Raw genomic sequence first — 19,198 nt, 5'->3', positions numbered from 1 at the left:
TTAGTCATTAAATATCAAATTTAAAGGTGTATTTACACCAAAAATCACTTTAAAACACACAAACATGTGATTTTAGACTAAAAAAACTAAAAAAAAATATCGCTCCATAACCAGTTTAATAATATATATTTAGTTTGTATATATTTGCACATTGGTCCTTATGGTATCCTTAAACTGTAAAATTTTACAAATCGAAACTGGTTTTTAAAATCAATCCAGCCAAATTTTTGATAAACCATAAATACTTATAACTGTATAGTCTAAAAAGGAAATTTCTATAATATAAAATCAGATAAACTCATAAAAGCTATTAAGGAGCTGAAAAAAATATAAAAATACAGCGGCAGGACGGCACAAAGTGCGCCACTAGTCGCTTTTTTATCCAATCGCATATTTCGCATGCAAGAAGCCTACATACTTGAAAGTACCAGAATAACCTTAATGTCTATTGTTTTCTGCGAACCCATCCCTTCATAACTGCCCCACAACGACCAACTGAATCCTGCCAACTGTCAACGACCCCATGTTATTCAGCAGTTGAATTTTAAAATACTCTGTGAAAATGGCATTTATGACGCCATATTTATGAGGAGATGATGTAAGAAGACCTAGAAGTGCGGGGTCACCTACCACGCTGATAGAGAAACGCTAACCCACGCGCCCTAGACATGACCAGTCACGTCTGACAGCTGACGTGCTCGTGGGTGCACGCGTGTCCACCGCGCCTGGAATAAATATTATTATTTTTTCTTTTTCTTGTGCCTCTACGACGTCGTCGGGAAAACGGTTGACCCGTGTGCTGTCGTCAAAGAGAATGTTTTAGGATAAAAAATGAACGTATCGTTGTTGGCTGATCATACGAGGTTGCAGCAACCTCTTTTGAATTATCAGCTTGTGATTATTACACCGTTACCCAATGATATCCTTACAGGTGTGTGATTTTCATAAGTGTTTTCAGATTTGGCCATTTTGAGATGGCCTTTTTTCTGATGGACAGGGATTTTTCTTATGAAATTTTATTGAAAAACACATTATTTAATGATTTTGAGGTAGATAACATGCATGTATTTTTATTTGATTTGAAATATAAACCTTTATTTTTTTCTTAATTTTTTTATTACTTAATTAGTGATTTCTGCTATTTCTAATTACTTAACTTCTAATCCACTTGAGTTGGCCTATATAATATTTTTCCAGAATATTTGTAATTTTACATACAGTCTTTATAGTATTCATAATGATTCATTCACTTGCCAGGAATTCTTTATCTCCTTGATCATTTTGAGATGATTATTCATTACTCTCTTATCTTTCTACTAATATTTAGTGTTGCTAGTTATCTTGAAAAGATCAAACTGCTTTTTATAATAAAAAAATATTCTCTTATCTCGTTGCAGGGAATGTTCCTTTTTTATTGCTACTTTGAAGAGATCAAATCTCATTTTAAATACAACATTGCCCTATTGTATTGATCATTATCTCTAAGTGTGCTTTGCCAATTACTCAGATAAATAATGACTTTGAATAACCCTTCTTCTATTTATTTAGTTTTAGTGAAAAAAAATATTTATCTATAAGGAGTTTTGAAATCTTGAACATCTTGTATTTTAAAAACAAAAATTGTTTTGATGTGAGTTTAAAACAAATCTTACAACTCCCTAGGAATTTTTGGAAAAAAAGATAATTTGCTCTTGTGTTGGAGAGATTGAAATTGTTAAAGGTACATGATGAGGTGATCTTCTGTTTTTGTAGATATCAAAGTAAGAGGTTTAAGTAAAAGCTTAAGGTTTTATATGAGAAAAATTATCTAACTTTTTTTAATACTCATTTTATCAGCATGAATAATAACGAACAGCTTGCTCGTATTGTCACGACTTCTATGAAAAAGTATTTTGTATTTTGAGAGCTCCATTTATTAGTCCAGATTGCCTTTTAGCTTGATTAGAAAAGACTTTTAAAAGCATGTGATGTAGGTTATGGCTCATGGCTATGAAAGAAAGGGATTTATAAAGCTCAAAAAGTGTTTCAAGATTTAAAGGACTCAGGTTCACTATCAGCTGTTTGACTCATTGTGTCTTTTAATCTTTTTTTCTCTTGCCACTTTTCTTTGATTTGCTCTTTTTTGTTTTGGTAGGTTATTATTATTTCATTTAGACTATCACTTTTGCTTTTGATTTGTGCATGCCATCTAGCATTTGAGTTTATCAGACTCTTTTGCCTTCTAGCTTTCTCACAGTTTTTTCTATCAATTATTGATCATTGAAATGTCACTTGCTTCTAGTATGAGATGTGATTCTAGTCGGGATTTTTTTGAAAAAAAATTACTTAGACTCAAAAGAAAATTACACGTGATATATTTATTTTAGAATATGAAAGGGATAACAATGATGACCTTTCTTTATTTCAAGCTCAAGCGGTTAAAACCAATAAACTTTGATTTTGTTTGGTATAATGATTTGAACTTTGCAAAGAGATGCATTTTATGAGTCAATGATCATTGAATCCACTACATGCAATTATGCATACAACTAAAACATGTCTCAAGAGATATAATGTGAGGGTGACTGTTCGTTTTGCAATTTTATATATTCTGGCTTAGAATTTGATCACCTCAATAAGAGAATTGTTTGATTCACCTATAGTTTTATAAATAAAATGTTAAATGTTATTTTAAATAAACATTGAATTATTTATGAAGTCAAAACCAGGTTTAAATTTTCAAAATTCTATTAGGGAAAAGATTTTTAGTAAAAAAAAATGAGTTAAGTCTATGAGATCATGCAAGACTACAAAAGTGTGTTTGCGAGTCTTTTGGTATCAACAAACATCCATAGGTAAATGAAAGATATACAAAGAGAATTCCTTCTTTGATACAAGTAGTGATGACAAATTACAACTAATCTTTTCTCATTGATCATGTTTAGTTCTTCATATTGTATTTTAGCTTATTTAGCCTTCTCAAGCTTAGATTCCATGAGAATCCTTTAAAAAAAAATCTTCACTTTCAAAGAGATCACTGTCTCTATCCGATAAACTAGTGAATAAGATATAGATATAGCCCTAATTGATGTCCTTACAACTATTCAATATATATAGAGAGAGCATAAGAAAGCCATTTATACCGGTCTTTGTAGATAATCATCATTTTCTCAACAATCTTCTCTTTATGTTATTATTAGCAGCATCAACAGCCCTATTCATATGTAGGATGATAAATTAAAATGCTCGATTTTCGTATCCATGCAAGATCCAAGCGTGCAGCTCATGATGCTAGCCAGCACCCATCGTGATATATTGCTAATGTGTGCCGTCAACCTCTGTTCTATCTTCTTGTCGACCAAGGAAATGAACCATGGTGCATGTTTGATGAGTAGTCATGTCATCATCTCCCAATTGTCCACGGATTTGGCCGTGGGCACAATATTTTCATACGTGCCATCTTGCCACCTATACTCGATTAGATTGGACCACCAACAGGCAACATCAACAAGAGATATACAAATTGGATGGATGCTTTAGCTTTTGTATCTCCCTGTAATCGCATGCTAATCATTAGATTCATTCTCTCCCTTTCTCGGCAAGCTTCCTTTTAATCCATGTCGACATGGATCTATATATATATAAAATTGAGTTTTCCATGAATGTTCTCTAGGTATATTAGTTGAAAAGCATTAATGCTTTCGGAAGAAGTTCTTATGGATTAGTGTGTGTGGTAACATTATGGTAAAAGGGGAGCCAGACAGATTTTGTGTGATTTTTTTGTAATTTGGTAATGTATAGTTATTTTTTAAAGTATTTTTTATTTAAAAATATATTAAATATGTTTTATTTTTTAAAATTTATTTTTAATATCAGTATATTAAAATAATTTAAAAATATTTAAAAATTAATTTTAAATAAAAAATAAATAAAAATTTAATTTTTTTAAAAAAACTTTTAAAACGTAAAATTATACATGTTTTTAGTGTGGTAACATTCTGATAAAGGGGAAGCCAGTTTTTAATGGGCAAGGCCCGTTCTATTAAAGGCCCAATCCAAGCTCAGACCTTCTTCCCTTATCTATATACTATGTATTTTTTGAGGGGAAATGAAATAAATAAAGAAAAAATCTTCTCTGCCCAAACCAGAAACAACTGCCATTACCATGGCGCGAACTACATCTGCCACTCTCTCTTCACCTTACTGCATCCTTCACCGTTCCTCCTTTTCATCTAAGCCCTCCTTTCTTCCATTGCGCATTTTGCCCAAAACACCATCGCCCCCCACTTTTCCAAGTAAGCCCCCCTCTCTTTTCAACCATGTTGGTATTAAAACAAAGATGACAACTTTGTTGTTTTTATTGCTGTTGCTGTTGTTTTTCTTGCAGGGATTTATGCTTTGTCTAGTAATGATATCAAAGTGGGCTCCAACATTGAAGTTGATGGGGCTCCTTGGCGAGTCCTAGGTAATTATGCTTTTTTTTTTTTGCTTTGATTTTGTTTACGTTTCTGTTTTTTATGTAATATTTAATTTTCTTTTTATTACATTTCGGGTTGGTGTAGAGTTTCTGCATGTAAAACCAGGAAAGGGGGCGGCATTTGTGAGGACCAAGATGCGTAATTATGTTACAGGAAATACTGTTGATAAAACTTTCCGAGCTGGAAGTACGGTAATTCATCTCTCTCTATGTTTTTTTTTAAGGAGTTTGACTTTACTTGTCTTTGGCTCGTGTCGTGTAATTGGTGTTTGATAAAATGTCTATGAGGAAAGATTAGTTAATCCAGCAATGCTGTAATGGGCTGGCATAAAAAATGCTGCTTTTTTTTTTCCTTCTAATTTTGTTTCTGCTCGACCATTATGATTAAATAGATACTAGTGGCTCAAAATAGGCAAAATTTGTGTGTTTCTTGCAATGGTTGGTCGGGGAATTTTTGGTACATTTGTTGTTGGACGCCTCCCTCTTGCATGAAGGTGGGACTTATGGATAATTTTCATGGTGGGTTCCCATGTTTATGTGAGAGACGGGGTGGGGGGAGTGCAACTTTTGGTGTAACTAATATTTTCTCTGGTCATAAAAATTTAAGGTGGAAAACGGGCATTTGGCAGTTAATGTTAATAAGGAGTAGGATTAGGTGGTGATGGATAAGAAATTCAAGCATCTGGATGAAACAATTTTTTAAGTTATAGGAATTTCAGTCCCCCTTTTGTTTCAGCTTGAGGTTATGGTTTATTTGCTGATCTTGAAATTTGATTAGTTGGCGGCTTCTTTGATATGTGGATTTACAGCAAAGGCATGCAAGTGTCAACCATAGTAGGTGATGCTTGTGTTAGAGGGAACCCATTTAGTTTTTTCTTATGTTCTTTTCTGTTTTTTGTTTCTGCAGATTGAAGAGGCAAATGTATTCAAGGAGGCAAAGCAGTTCACGTACAAAGATGGAGTTCAGTTTGTTTTCATGGACTTGGTATGGCTTACTGTGCTCATAATCAAATTTGTTAGACTGCAGAGATATTTGCAGTCATAATCTGCTTTATTTCCTTCTTGAAGATTGCAGGTTTCTGGTTGGTAGATATAGCTGTTTATTAGCCCCATTAATGAGTGTTTGGGCCTGAATATACTTGGTTTTTATTTACCTTCTTTTCTTAAATTTGTGTCATTTGGCTGTCACAGAGTACTTTTGAAGAATACCGTCTCAATGAGGCAGATGTCGGAGATAAGACAAAGTGGCTAAAAGAGGGAATGGACTGCAATTTGCTATTTTGGAATGGAAAAGTAATTCCCAATTTCCTTCGATTTGGGACACTTTTTTTGTTCATATATTTATGTGCAAGTATTGTTATACAGATGTCCTCATTGAACTTATTTACTTAATTGGATGCACAATTAACTTGGCTGACATCCATTTGCAAAAACAAGGGTTGCTATTTTGTGCTGATGCTGCTATTTATAAAATTGCTTGTTCATTTTCTTGCAGGTTATTGATTTTGAACTTCCAATCACAGTTCAACTGACTGTTGTTGATGTGGATCCTGGGCTCAAAGGTGACACTGCTCAAGGTAATGTCATTTGGCTTCTTTAAGGAAAACTTGAGACAAAAAACAATTCTCTGGGTACAAATGCTCATTAATTTATCATCCTGTAGAGATATAGAGTCGAGCTCATTTGTAATTGTGTGTTTAAGTTTTCCCTGGCTGCATGTATAAAAAGTGCAGTTACAGGAAGCAGAGTAGAAAACCAGGTAAGTCTGTTCCCGGACGTAATCATAGGCTAGCCTGCCAACACACATGTTTCCACTGTAATAAGCACGTGTTCAGATGCCAAAGAAGAAAGAACAAAGGAGTGAACTGTGGTCATTTCGTTCATTGTGTGCTTAGCTAGCTATCATGCCATATGTGGATACCAATAGGCAACTGATTGGGTTAATCTATACTTGACTTTGTTATCTTAGCTTTTGTTCCGTTATTTACCAATTACAGCATTGCTGTTCTTATGTTTTCTTGGCCTTAACATTTGAGAAATGAATTTCTTGTGACAGGTGGAACAAAGCCAGCAACTCTGGACACAGGTGCTGTAGTTAATGTTCCATTGTTTGTTAACGTCGGCGCAGAAATATTGGTAGACACAAGAACTGGACAATACATGAGCAGGGCATGAGTTTTGGATTTGGAGTTTTTTTGTCTATCAGGCTTAGATAGCAGAAGAGTTGCCTGCCATATTTTATTGCTGTTAGTTCTATAATACACATGTATTCATCATCTGAGAAATCTCATAGGGCACAGATCTTTTTGTAAGAGAGACAAGGTACCTTTTTCTCCCAGGCATTGCAAGGCAGAATAGCATTTCTGAATGAAAAGGGTCATATTGGCTCTGCTGTTGTATCATTTCCATATTTTGAGTCAAATTTGTGTGACATTTTTCATTAATTATAGATGGCAGGTAATACCATCACTGAAGTATTGGTAAAAACATGAACTTCCACGCTCAGTAACGCAATGGCATTGCATAAACAACTACCATGAAGCATTTTTCTCATCGTCGAGGCTTTTTGTGGGGAACCACACCTCGAACTAATGCAGCACCATAGACATTACATGCACCCAAAGTCCTTTCCTGCCGATTCAACTCATGAATCAGTAAGTCATAGGACATTCTACTTGGGATTTTACTATTTTCATACATGAGAACTAGAACATAAAATGCCTCGTCTACCTTTCCTCCGACACAAAGTGCTCGAATTACGTTGTTAATGGTGATTAATCTAGGAATATATCCCAATCGAACCATCTGGTGCAAATTGATAAAAGCATCGTCAACTTTCTTTGCCACCCAAAGAGCTTGAATCACCAAGGCATATGTGCTCTGCTCTATGACAAAACCCCGTTTCTTCATTTTCTCGAACACTTCATAGGCAACCTCAACTAGGTCATTTTCTTTAATAGATTTCCTACATAAACCTCTAACAAGACTATTCATCAACCTCTCATCCGCTTCAAGTCCACTCCCCTCCATTTCATTAAAAATTCTCAACCCAGCTAGAACTTTTCCCCAGAGCAACAAACCATGCAGCAATGTGCTGTAGCTAATATAATCAGGCATGCATTTTCTCTGTTTCATTAACTTCAGCACACCAAACCCTTTCAATGGTCTCCCTTCCTTGGCATATCCATCTAACAGGGTGTTAAAAGTGACCACATTTGGTGCCAACCCCATCTCCATAGCCTCATTTAGCAACTCCATTGCCTCATCTGATCTGCCTACCTTACAAAAGCCATCCATCATGGCAGTATATGTATAAATATCCGGCTCTACAGTGGTTTTCTTGATATCTTCCATTAGCTCGAATGCTTCCTCTATTCTCCCCACATAACACATCCCCTTTAACAAGCAATTGTATGTTTGAATGTTTGGCTTGCACCCAATCCTATCCATGACCTCAAAAACTTGAAAGGCATTCTGCAATTGACCCATTTTGCAGAATGAATTGATTAGTATGGTCAATGTTGCAACATTTGGATTAAACCCTTTTTGCATCATCTGGTCTAAAACCCTTTTGGCCTCACCAGGGTCCTTTTTCTTGCAATGACACCTGACCATGATTGAAAATGTCCAAGAATTTGGCTCTAAACTGTAACATGATAAACCCGAGTACAATTTCAAGACAAGATCAGACTCATTGGCTGTGACCAAAGCCATGAGAACATCATTGAAGTCTGAGATGTTAAAAAATCCAATCTCTTTATCAAGAACCCTGACAATGTAATCAACTCTTTCTTTACAAGGTAATGCTTTTACTGCATTTAAAAGATCCAGTACCTGAAATTTACTAGCTTTCTCATCAAAATCCAGGCTTTCTTGTTCTTCTTCTTTCATAGGCAAGCCCTTATGCCCCTCACCCTCTTTTGGGTATAATCTTTGCTCCTTGTTACCAAGAATTGGACTATGTAACACTGTGGTTTCTGTGGGATACGATTTTGTGGTGGATAGTGACGCTACTGGAATGAAAACAAGCCTGAGGCTAGAAAATTTGTAGCAACAGAGCTTGCGGGTGTTGTTGAAGAAAACGGGGTGGTTGCTAAGTGAAGGAGACGGAAGGAATTCAGACAGCGGAGAGCGTGGAGAAGGCAAAGACATCGACATCATGTCGTGAGCGAGGGAGAGAGGACAGGGTTGTGGTTTTTTCCAGTGTTTGGTTGTTGATGACTTGATTCACTTTATCCCAACTCACAACGCCCGAGTTATGGCTCCCGAGGTCGACCTGATTTTAGCGTTTTTTTTAAAGAAAAATTAATATAATTTTAATTAAAACAAAATTAAAAAATAATAGGTTAAGAGAGTTCCAGTCAATTTAAGACAGGATCAAATAAGTTTTTTTTTTTTTATCGAGTTAATCAGAGGTTTTTTTTTTACTTGAATTGATCTTTGGATGAATCAAATCTTGAATGACCCATCAAATTCATCCAAGTTTTATAATTATATTCCAAAAAAAAAGGCAAAAAAATTATAAATGGTATGATCACATGTTATCTTTTTTTTTTCTATCTTATTTTTTTTCTACATTAATTTAAAATATACTCTAGTTGATTTATATATTAATTTTCTAAAAAATATATATTTTACGTTGAATTGATGTATTGAAAAAATAATAGATTTTCATTAATATTGGCTTTAAAATCTAAATTTAAAAGGTCAAGAAAGGAAACAAATCGTTCTTCTAATTATATCAATCCCTTGGAATCATATGATATAACTAATCTAATTTATTAGTATTTATAAAATCCAAATAAGGAATAATAAGAACAAAACTATGTTGCTTATTATCATTCATTTGAAACCCTAAGGACATGAAAATGCCATAATCCTAAGTAAAAATGAAATTAATTCCATCTCACTCGAGGCTCTAAGTCCAAAGAGTTATCTGAAGATGTCATTAGAATAAAATAAATTGATAAAGAGGACCCAATTGAGAAATATAGAAAACTATTAGAACCTAAATGATTACATCTGTGTTTGAAATGCAATAAAGAATGGGCATATAGGTCAGGGACTAAATTGATGTTTTACATACCAGCACTGCAAATCAAAGAAATTAGAATGAAGTGATATCCATTGATTTCAAATTTACCAAAGCAACACAATTTAGTCCTTATAATTTCCACTAATATTGAAATTTTATTATCAACATATTGTCTATATATATATATATATATATATATATGAAAGGTGTACATAATTAAGTAGTAGATTAATTATCCTAATCAAATATTTAAATCAAGAAAAAGGATATCATCGTGGTAGTAAATCTGGACATTAAGATGAGCTAGAGAAGCAAATGTAGCTCTTACAATTAATCAAAAGACGGATCAAACCATGTTTAAATCCTTAATGACCTACTAAAAGCCTTCCAAGATTTGGGATCTTTAGGATCAGCCATGCCTTCCTTTTTTGCAGCGGCAGCAGCACCACCACCACCGCCATCACGTTTACCCTTTCTACCAAGAATGGGCCTGAGCAACTTCTTCAGGAGCTTGTCAAAACCTAACCCACGACGACGGCACCCTTGCTTCACATGTGTTGCCAGAGGAGCTGTATCCTGCCCATTTAGTTTTCCCTTGAGCTGAGACCGAGACGCACCTGGCTCCGAGAGACTCCTCCCCAGTATGGCTTGGTTCAGCTGCACCTCAAAGGAGAGTCTCTCAAACTGGTCTAACAATGTGCTTTGCTCATCCCCAAATCTTTTGAGAACCACCGCTATCTCGTCCATTTCTTTTTTACTTTCACTTGCTAATGAGACATGGGAGAACTTACTTAGGTTTATAGATGGGGTCATGGCTCATAACATGGAAGCTTAAAGGGTTCCTTTTCGCTTTTGAATGTGGCTCGAAGAAGCTAAGACTTGGAAGCCAAGCTTGATGGAAAAAAGAATACCAAACAGTGCTTAATCCAAGCAAGAGGCAAAGTATCAATGACGGTTTATATCTGCATGGAAACTGGAAAGGCTGCATTAAATGTGAGCAGCAGGCCAGAAATTACTGCTATTAGATTCTGCTTCGAGGGTTTGCGTTTGAAGTTTGAACACAAATTATACTGGATGATGTATCAAGCAGTATATTAATTGTGGACCAGTCTCATAAAGATTGGAGAACAGGTAGATTTATGAACATGGTCCACCAATTTGGTTCAAGAAAGTGGCATGATCCACCTTGTTAATTGGTTCAAGAAATTATATGTTATGCTCGAATCAAGCTCGTCTGGATATAATTCAAAATACCATATAGACTTAATTATGTTGCACATGAGTGATAATTTAATGGTTACCAAGCTATCAAGCACGCTAATTTTCTGTAGAATTATTTGATTCGAACAAGAAAAACCCATTTAATTTTAGCTCATAACCTCATATATATTAATAGTTGATACCAAACAGCACAGAAATGCTATGAAAAGTTGTGATGATGATAGTTTAAAGGATTTCTCGAGGCCAAAATCGTATTTTTCTTTTGTTCTAAAAGCCTTTGACAAACTGTTTATTTGTTCACTTAATAGTCTATTAATTCAATTTAAACCTTGATTTTTATATACATCGAATACGATCTCAAACTAAGCATTTTCTTAAATGTTGGAGGAATTATTGGGGGTTTTTTTTTTATAGAAACCAGAAGAAATCTAATCAATCAAATTAGATAATGTTTATTTTAATTTTTCAAATAAACATAAAAATAAAAAATAACTCTATTTCACTTCCAAATCTCAATGTGTGTGTCAAGAAATCTTTGTATCAATCTAAAATCTAAAGCTGATAAATAAAGTTCTAATATAAGATTTATAATATTTTCTAACACGTCTATCTTATATAACATTAAAAGAGTTAAGTTCTGCTGACATGTAAGAAAAAAAAGTTATTTCAATCAAAAAAATTTAAAAAGTGAGATTATGATATATAATTTATATTATTTTTTAATAAATTATATGCTTAAATTCCAATTTTTTTTCATATAAGATTTTTATTTACCAAGTCCCACTTGAAAAATAGTTCCATACATCATGCAACCGTAACAATTAAAAAGCAAATTTCCCACCCCCAAAGCTTCTTGTTCTCCTTCTTCTTCTTTTTGTCATAATTACCAAGCTTCCAATTAATCATAAGAGATGGAGAAATGACCACAAAAGGTGAAAAATATTGTTGGAGCCACAAGCCATGAGAGAAGTCATTAGCCCTTAAGCCATGGATGCCATTAAAGCTAAAAACTTTCACTTTATTGATTCTTCCTTGTTTGAAAGAGATTATGTTTTATTCCTTAAATAAAAAAAATATATATATATATTGTCTTCGTCTCCTCCTTTACCACCCTTCTCCCACACAAAAGTAAGCCATTCCTTTCTGGGCTTACACATACACCAAAAAAGCAAAATTCTAGGGCACATTTCCATCGAGGCCCAAAAATAACCCAAGCCCAATTTGGGCTTCATATAATCCAATGGTTAGCCCATGTAAAACTTTAACGCGTTTGATCTGTCGTTTGAATGCTCAACAGCTCAAGCATGAAGCACCCTTCTCTCTCGCCACCTCACACCTGACATGCAAGACAACTAAAAAAAATTAACATGAAAAATCCTTAACCCTAAATTTCCAAATTCTTAAATATCACAAATCCATGTAAGCTTCTGCTAATCTGGAAAAAAAAATAAAAAATAAAAGAAGCAAAGATCTGTACTCGTATTCAGTAATGGGTAGAAATGGAATTTCAAGACTATTTTTGTTCTTCGTCGTCTTGATTGTATCCTCCGGTGTTTCTAACGCTTCCTTTTTCTCCACGATTCGGCATTTGGCTGCTCCTAAAGACCACGACAGCAACAGCTCCGTCAAAATCCAAGTAAACTCACTCTCTGTTTATTTTACGTTTTTGTTTTTGTTTTTGTTTTTGTCTATTGGAGAGGAATTAATTTAATGATGTTTTTTTAGAGAGAGACATAAATGTTTTATTGTTTTGTATTTAATTAAGGTATCCCCGTCGCCAAGTCCAGATCCTGCTAAGACACTAAATACGACAAACACTGAGGATAATTCGGTTTCAAAAGTTGATAATTCCACGAGCTTAAATAATAATAATAATAATAATAATAATAATAATAATAATAGTGATAAAAGTAATGGTGAAAGGGGGGTTGTGGGACTAAATTCGACTCGGGGGAATGAAAAGGAGAGTGGAGATGAGAAAAGGGATGATGAAACGAAGAAGGTGAGTGAAGAGAAGGATCATCGGAAACCAGATTTGGAATCAGAGGCTGGTGGGGAGAATTGTACAACAGTGGGCGGTAGGAGGTGCACGGACCTCAAGTCGTTGACTGCTTGCATTCTTGGATTTGATAATGGTAATGGTTTTTATTATATTATGCAATGTGTTTCTATTTTCCCTGGCTGTTTAGTTCCCTTTTTTCGAGTTGCGATGCTTGGTTTCTTTTATGGAGTTGAGGAATTAATGGTTGCTGAACATTATCCGTGCTGCTGGTTGTGAGTGGTTATGGTTTTGGTAATGTGACGTATTAGGATTGCAGGAGACGAAAATGGAAATGAATGAATTTTTGTGTCTTGAAATGCTGAACTCGAATGGTAAATGTAAATGGGATCTTTTGGTGGTTTAGAACTTAATTTGTTATGTTGAATGGCAGAAGAGAATCAATCTTAGATTACTGTATCAGCAATTATCTGAGGATTAGGTTCTTGGTAGCAGCATCACATTACGATAGGTGGTAGACAATCATGTTATACATGTGTTGAGTGCAGCTGATTGCTGCAGTAGTGTAGTTGCTAAGGCCAGCCACTGTCACTTTTTTTTCTTTTTTTAAATAAAAGAAATAAGGACCATGTAAGCCTTGGAATTGACAGTCCATACTGTTTTACATTTCATCAGTTAGTGGAGTTTGCAGGCATGCGTGATTTAAAAGCTGTATAAATCTAGTTCCTTGATGTAATGAAAATAGGAAGTCAAATTCAAAAGGAGGCAAGATTGATATATCCAGAGAAACAGTTGGAGCTTCTTGCATATAGGAATTTATGGTAGTAGCAGTCTTGCATGAGTGTATACTTTCAGATGTCTATCATTGACATGGATAGTCAAGTGCTTCTTGGCCCCTGTAAAGTCATTAAGTGGGATTATGGTATTAAAATGATGGCATACTCACCCTGTCCATCTTTAAAAGCAAAGTCATCTATATTTTTAAGGTTGCATTAAACTCATCAGAGTTGTAAAATCTCATGTAATTCCTGCTTTATTTGAAACAATGTCTTTATTTTCGTTGTGATACAGTATAACCTTTTAATATTCAATTTCTTTTTCTTAAGGTCATGTTCCAATCCAATTACTTGTTCTTTAAGATATTGAGTTTCTGCTAGAGTTCGCTGTGTAGAAATTCATGTGTGATTAGCACAAGGGAATTAATTGTGGATTACTCAGTGAGTGTTGTTTGGGAGTGTGGTAGCTTCTACTTTTGGGTCCGTTCCAAAAGTGTGCTTCACTTGAAAAAGCATCAAATTGATGATTTTTTTTAGTGCTTTTGTTGGTTTTGATGTGTTAAAGTCAAAAAATCTGAAAAAAAAAAATCATTTATGCATTTTCAAGCGAAAAACACTTTTAAAATGCATCATACACCACAATACCAAACTCACATCACTTGCAACTGTGTTGAAGTTCAAAACAATCAAATTATTTTCTTGGTAGTAAAGAAACAATATATTAAGGGTTGGCAACTGTGTGGTATCTTTGGTGGGTTCTACTAATTGCTGTACTAGTGTTTTATTTTATTATTGAGAATCTTAGTGTAGTTATTTTTGTTGTGATGGCTTTCTTTCTTCCTTTCTTTTCTTTTTAAGGAGTGATAGTATGTAAACCTTGGAATCACAAATCCAAGCTGTTTTAAGTTTAATCCATCAATTAGTTAGTGGAACATTAATATGTGCATAGCATAAACTATTCAGTATACCTCCTCTGAAAAAAAATAAAAGAGTAGTATATGTATAAAGCTTTCTCTTGAAGTGCTTGTTTTACTCCAAGCATACATTATCAAGACAATTACCTTGATTAGTTTGTGCCCTATGTTGTCTGATGAAGTAGGTTATCAGAACACTGGCATATTCTGAAAAGGAGACTCCTTTGTCTATTTTTTAAGCAAACTCCTGATATTTTAAAGTTGCATCAAGCCTGTTGAGATTGTGTTAGATCTCCTGTAACTCCTATGCGTAGTCTCATAATAGTCCTGTTCATGCCTGTTTAAGACTTTCATTAATTCACGTCAAGTTAAAATTGATTTCCCCCTCACTATCATGTCTGTGTTTAAGTGACTCCTTTTGTGTGTATTTCCTTTAATTTTCAGAAGCCCTTATGGTGGCCTTTCTTTCCTTTTCTGTTAACCATTTAAAAAGTTCAGGCACCAGAACCTCAGCTGGAAATGATGATTCTTGGATTTTAATGGCTATTTTGTCATGGCATGAAGAGTTTCATGCTATAACTTGCAACCCTTGAGGCTATTCAACTGCAGCTTGTTTGGCTTATAATATGTAGCTATTAACAATTTTTATCAGGAATGAAAGAAAATATGAAGTCTTAGATATTTCATTTGAACTCCAATCTTGGACCTCTTCATTTGAGTAGCAGGAGAAGCACATATGGATTATAGGGGTCGGTGGAAGCACCAAGTCTTGGTATCGAGATGAGATTGGAGCACATGCCTTATTGATAGCTGTCTTATTGGAACTTATGAAGGACAAGTGTCATCACAAGTATTCTTTGGAGGTGCCTAAGAAATTCCCAATCTATTGCTTGCTGTCATCTTGCTCTTGGCCTTAGCAACTTCCAATTTAAATTGGACATTGGTGCATCATATTTAGCAAGTGATCTTGTGCAGACCCCAATCCTCATATAGGCAGGTTTAGTCCTCTGTCATTGCATGGGAGCAGCATTTCTTTGGGTTAGGATGTCAGTGTGGAATGTCTTGTGCCAGAAATCGCTTCTCTATGTCCATGGATCAATTTTTCTGTTAAAAATATTGTTAAGAAGTTAAGATATTTTCAACAATTCAGATTCTTGCCATTTCTCTTATCGTTACACTCTAGAAGGCTGCTCTGTGGAGACTGGAGGATTGATGGTTTTGTTTTTTTCCTTAAACTCGCCTTCTTATGAACCTCAGGCATCTGTCTTATTGATGTTGGGCAATGTAGCCTTCTATTGATAGACCACAAGATGCAGGTGTGACAGCTGGCGTGCCTCAGCATTTTTGCTTGTTATGGACAGTCACGCAGTTTCTGCTTCATAAGGGATATTAAATTTATCATGTCTTCTTCTCTTGGAAACTGGTAAATCATAATTTTTGTTTATGGTCCTCCAAATACAAAATGGACTTAAACTTGAACTTAAAATACCTTGCATACAGTACAAGCTAAAACACACATTTCAGCATGGTCATATCACAATTTCTGGACAGTGATGGTATATGTGATTGCAATATCAGAACTGGATCAATGACCACAAACCATGGTCATTAAATACTTGTTAATATGTGTCACTGACTAGTCTCCTCTTGTCAACTATCAGGCGGTGAGTTTTTGTCTGCAATGTCATGTAGGTTATTGCTGCTTATGCGATTATATGCAGTAGTTCATCGGTCAAATTTTTTCAATAAGCTATAACAAGTGCTTTTGGTTGTTTGAACCGTGCTCAGATAGCATTCTATTTTGCAACCTTTTGGTTACAATTGTCTGTCCAACCTTTTGTTTTTTGGACCTCTCCTGTGACTAGCAAGTAGATAAAGACATGCAGTGGAAGAACTTCATTTACTTACGTGTTGTTCATTTTCCAACTCACCTAGAAAAGTTATGCTGTTATCTGTAGAGGGGGTACTTAATATCACCAGTTTTATATAGTTCATCATCTATTCTCCCTCTCCTTGTAGGATCCCATTGGTGGACGGTTCTTATACAAAATTCTGGGGAACGCACTTTGTCAGTGGATGTGCATGCCCCAAATCTTATTGACAATTCTTTGGTGGAAATAGCGAAACACCAAACTAAAACGGTACGTATCGTTTTCCCGTTTCATCGTGTTGTTTCTATGGTCGACTTAAAACTGGCATGAGATATGGAATACTTAAACAAAATTGAAAAGCTGTAGCCAGGCAATAGAAGCAAAACAGAGTAAGAAAACAAAATTAGATTAAGCTTCTTCCAGTAACATTCCGCTGGCATGGTTTAAGAGCAGTTTCAAAAGTCAGCAAGAACTCACAAGGTGTTAGTTGTTACTGGTTCTTGGCTTCTGCTAACTTGAATGCATATAATTGCTGGAAGGCAAGGAAGTTATATTGAGAACGGGCTTAGATCCAGTGGAAAACTTTAAATTTACTAGAAACAGAAACTTACTACCAAGTTGTGATATTTTTCTTGCCTTCTTCTGGAAAATTTAATCTTGTTTTGACATCGTGGTACCACCTCTGACAGATTAATTATTTCTTGGGGGAAGGAGAGGGGTGGGTAACAGTGATGTTTCATATTGGTGATCTAATAATTGTACAGGCTTCACCCATTGCAATTTATGGGTGTGTTTGTTGCCTCATTTTAAAGCAGAGTTTCAACGTTTTCTTTTCAGATCAATTTGACTGTTGGTCAAAGCACAGAGGTGATATTAAATGCTAAAAATGGGGACTGTGTTCTGCACTTGGATCCTCTTGAATCTCAAGCAAACTTTTTCATGAACCTCCCTTCTTATGACCAGCTAATTACCCCCATCAATGGTGCTTACTTCCTGATTATTACAGTGGTAGTTTTTGGAGGGACATTAGCTTGCTGCATGTGTAGGAAGGGGAGACCGGAGGCGGGAATCGCTTATCAGGAGCTTGAAATGGCTATGCCAGAATCTGGTGTTGCAAATGATTTTGAAACAGCTGGAGGCTGGGATAAGGTCTGGGATGATAATTGGGATGAGGAGAATGCAATAAAGTCACCAGCTGCACGTCATTCAGCAAGTGTGTCAGCCAATGGCCTTACTTCTAGGACTCCAAACAAAGATGGATGGGAAAATGACTGGGACAACTAGGCTTTTTGCAGGGAGAAGAGAAAGAAGAAAGTTCTACCTTCCCAGGATGTGGACAAGGAGGAGAACAAGAAAACGAATAGATATACAAAATTTTGATTGTAAATCCTTCTGACGAGCGATTTTGGCATTTGTAGTTTTGTGCAACGGTGAGAGTCCAGAGAAGTGTTGAAATGCGTAGATGATGTAATCTTTCTGCTTTTTGTGAAATGTAAATTGCTCACATTTGTTTTTGTGCAATCTGCATTCTTTGACTTGCACTTGAAAACATATTCCATTGCACATTCTGTTCTTCTTCATTGAAGGGGAAACCCAATTCTTGTTTTTGTCCAGTATAGAAAGGGAAACGACATGGGACATATAGAAGTGGCCTAAACGGGCTAGAAGGGCGGGCAGTCGATGAACATCCACAGGTTGAGGATGAAGGATGATCTCCTTTTAATTATCATATTTCAGGCATGAAGTCAACCAGGGGAAGCAGAACCAGCATGGTAGGGGCTGGGGCTTGGGACCCAAAAGCAGGAACAAGAAATGGTGCCTGTCATTCAATCCAAGAATGCAACTCCCCACTCATATTTGGTATGTTCCTGTCATGCGTTATGGATATGGATGTACTTTTACCTTTATTCTAATCACCAGGTCCCATGAGTTGGAGTCGCATCAAGCTCAGTCCTCTGTATTCTACATCGTCTTTTGATTGCACCGTGGACAAAAGTTTCTCCCTGTCGTTCAACTATTTTGATTCGAAGTCATTTTTCAGTTTAAGAATGGCAAGCAGGACACCAAATCATGCAGCTAGCAACCCTTCTGCTAAAACTAGAGGCCTTCAAGCCCCGTGTATTTTTTGCACGTTTTATCTCAAACCTCTCTCTTGGTGCCCATTACAGCTACGAACAAGTTCCCGAACAGTTAATACACACATCACACAAGTTTTTAACCAATGAGATCTTAGAAACTTGAGAACCCACTTACCACTTGAGTCAACAGCTCAGGCATCATATGTTTGCTTTAAAAAACAAAAAATAAACAGATAATTCACTTGGCAAAGAGTGGTAACTGTTCGAACCTCACCACAAAACTAACCCTTAGCATTTTCTTCTCAAGCGAGATTAAATATTCAATTTAATGCATTAAAAAGAATGTAATAAATCCTCTTAAACACTTAACTGTAAGATTCAAATTTAGAAAGTCAAAAGAATTGAGCGTAGAGCACCTAGGCTTGATTAAAATCATAGTTGATGCAAATTTACTGTCCGTGAAACTCTGATGAACCCTGTCTCTACTGGTTCGGTGGGTTTAGAACTTTCCATTCATTCCACAGGTAAATATTATGATGTAAATAAAAAGGTATGATGAGCACACTATTTCATAAGAGCATGTTAAACTTTTTCCCCTTCACAAGGCATATTACCAATGAATATCATGCAAAGTTCCCACTTGATTGCCATGCACTAATATTGCCACTCAAAAAGGTGCCATGGTGGTGCTTTTCAGGACCCCCATGTGATTTGCTATGATGATGTCCATTTCCATTTTTATTTGTTTCCCTTTGGGGTCCAACACCATACTTCAAATCCAAGGGTTAATTATTCACCCGAGTTGCAGACACAGAGGAGGTTGTTTATGATAATAAATTACAAACAGT

At 35.5% G+C, this 19,198-nt stretch overlaps 3 protein-coding genes across 3 annotated transcripts; 2 read left to right on the top strand and 1 right to left on the bottom strand.

Moving 5' to 3' along the window:
- Positions 1-4,074: 4,074 nt before the first annotated feature.
- LOC133676485 (uncharacterized) lies at positions 4,075-6,858 on the top strand. The gene is made up of 7 exons (XM_062098155.1): positions 4,075-4,274; positions 4,367-4,444; positions 4,542-4,648; positions 5,364-5,441; positions 5,648-5,749; positions 5,952-6,033; positions 6,513-6,858. Exons 1-7 carry the CDS (start codon positions 4,145-4,147, stop codon positions 6,629-6,631), a joined length of 696 nt encoding a protein of 231 aa, XP_061954139.1. The 5' UTR covers positions 4,075-4,144; the 3' UTR covers positions 6,632-6,858.
- A 148-nt stretch (positions 6,859-7,006) lies between these two features.
- LOC133677495 (putative pentatricopeptide repeat-containing protein At3g16710, mitochondrial) lies at positions 7,007-8,614 on the bottom strand. The gene has a single exon (XM_062099581.1). It carries the CDS (start codon positions 8,612-8,614, stop codon positions 7,007-7,009), a length of 1,608 nt encoding a protein of 535 aa, XP_061955565.1.
- A 3,377-nt stretch (positions 8,615-11,991) lies between these two features.
- On the top strand, positions 11,992-17,821 carry LOC133676810 (uncharacterized). The gene is made up of 4 exons (XM_062098557.1): positions 11,992-12,348; positions 12,478-12,847; positions 16,421-16,542; positions 17,110-17,821. The coding sequence occupies exons 1-4, from the start codon at positions 12,202-12,204 to the stop codon at positions 17,554-17,556; spliced, it is 1,086 nt and encodes a 361-aa protein (XP_061954541.1). The 5' UTR covers positions 11,992-12,201; the 3' UTR covers positions 17,557-17,821.
- Positions 17,822-19,198: the final 1,377 nt, after the last annotated feature.

This window comes from Populus nigra, chromosome 17 (assembly GCF_951802175.1).
Source record: "Populus nigra chromosome 17, ddPopNigr1.1, whole genome shotgun sequence".
NCBI lineage: Eukaryota > Viridiplantae > Streptophyta > Magnoliopsida > Malpighiales > Salicaceae > Populus > Populus nigra.
Note: the sequence above shows the minus strand (reverse complement) of the source record. Positions and strands in the feature narration are given on the sequence as shown.

Bases quoted from the DNA above. Each gene is read 5' to 3' on its own strand.
- LOC133676485 (XM_062098155.1), top strand. From the start codon at position 4,145: ATGGCGCGAACTACATCTGCCACTCTCTCTTCACCTTACTGCATCCTT. The intron at 4,649-5,363 runs GTAATTCATCTC...TTGTTTCTGCAG, and splicing joins CTTTCCGAGCTGGAAGTACG to ATTGAAGAGGCAAATGTATT. The intron at 5,442-5,647 runs GTATGGCTTACT...TGGCTGTCACAG, and splicing joins AGTTTGTTTTCATGGACTTG to AGTACTTTTGAAGAATACCG.
- LOC133677495 (XM_062099581.1), bottom strand. From the start codon at position 8,614: ATGTCGATGTCTTTGCCTTCTCCACGCTCTCCGCTGTCTGAATTCCTT.
- LOC133676810 (XM_062098557.1), top strand. From the start codon at position 12,202: ATGGGTAGAAATGGAATTTCAAGACTATTTTTGTTCTTCGTCGTCTTG. The intron at 12,349-12,477 runs GTAAACTCACTC...TATTTAATTAAG, and splicing joins ACAGCTCCGTCAAAATCCAA to GTATCCCCGTCGCCAAGTCC. The intron at 16,543-17,109 runs GTACGTATCGTT...TTTTCTTTTCAG, and splicing joins CGAAACACCAAACTAAAACG to ATCAATTTGACTGTTGGTCA.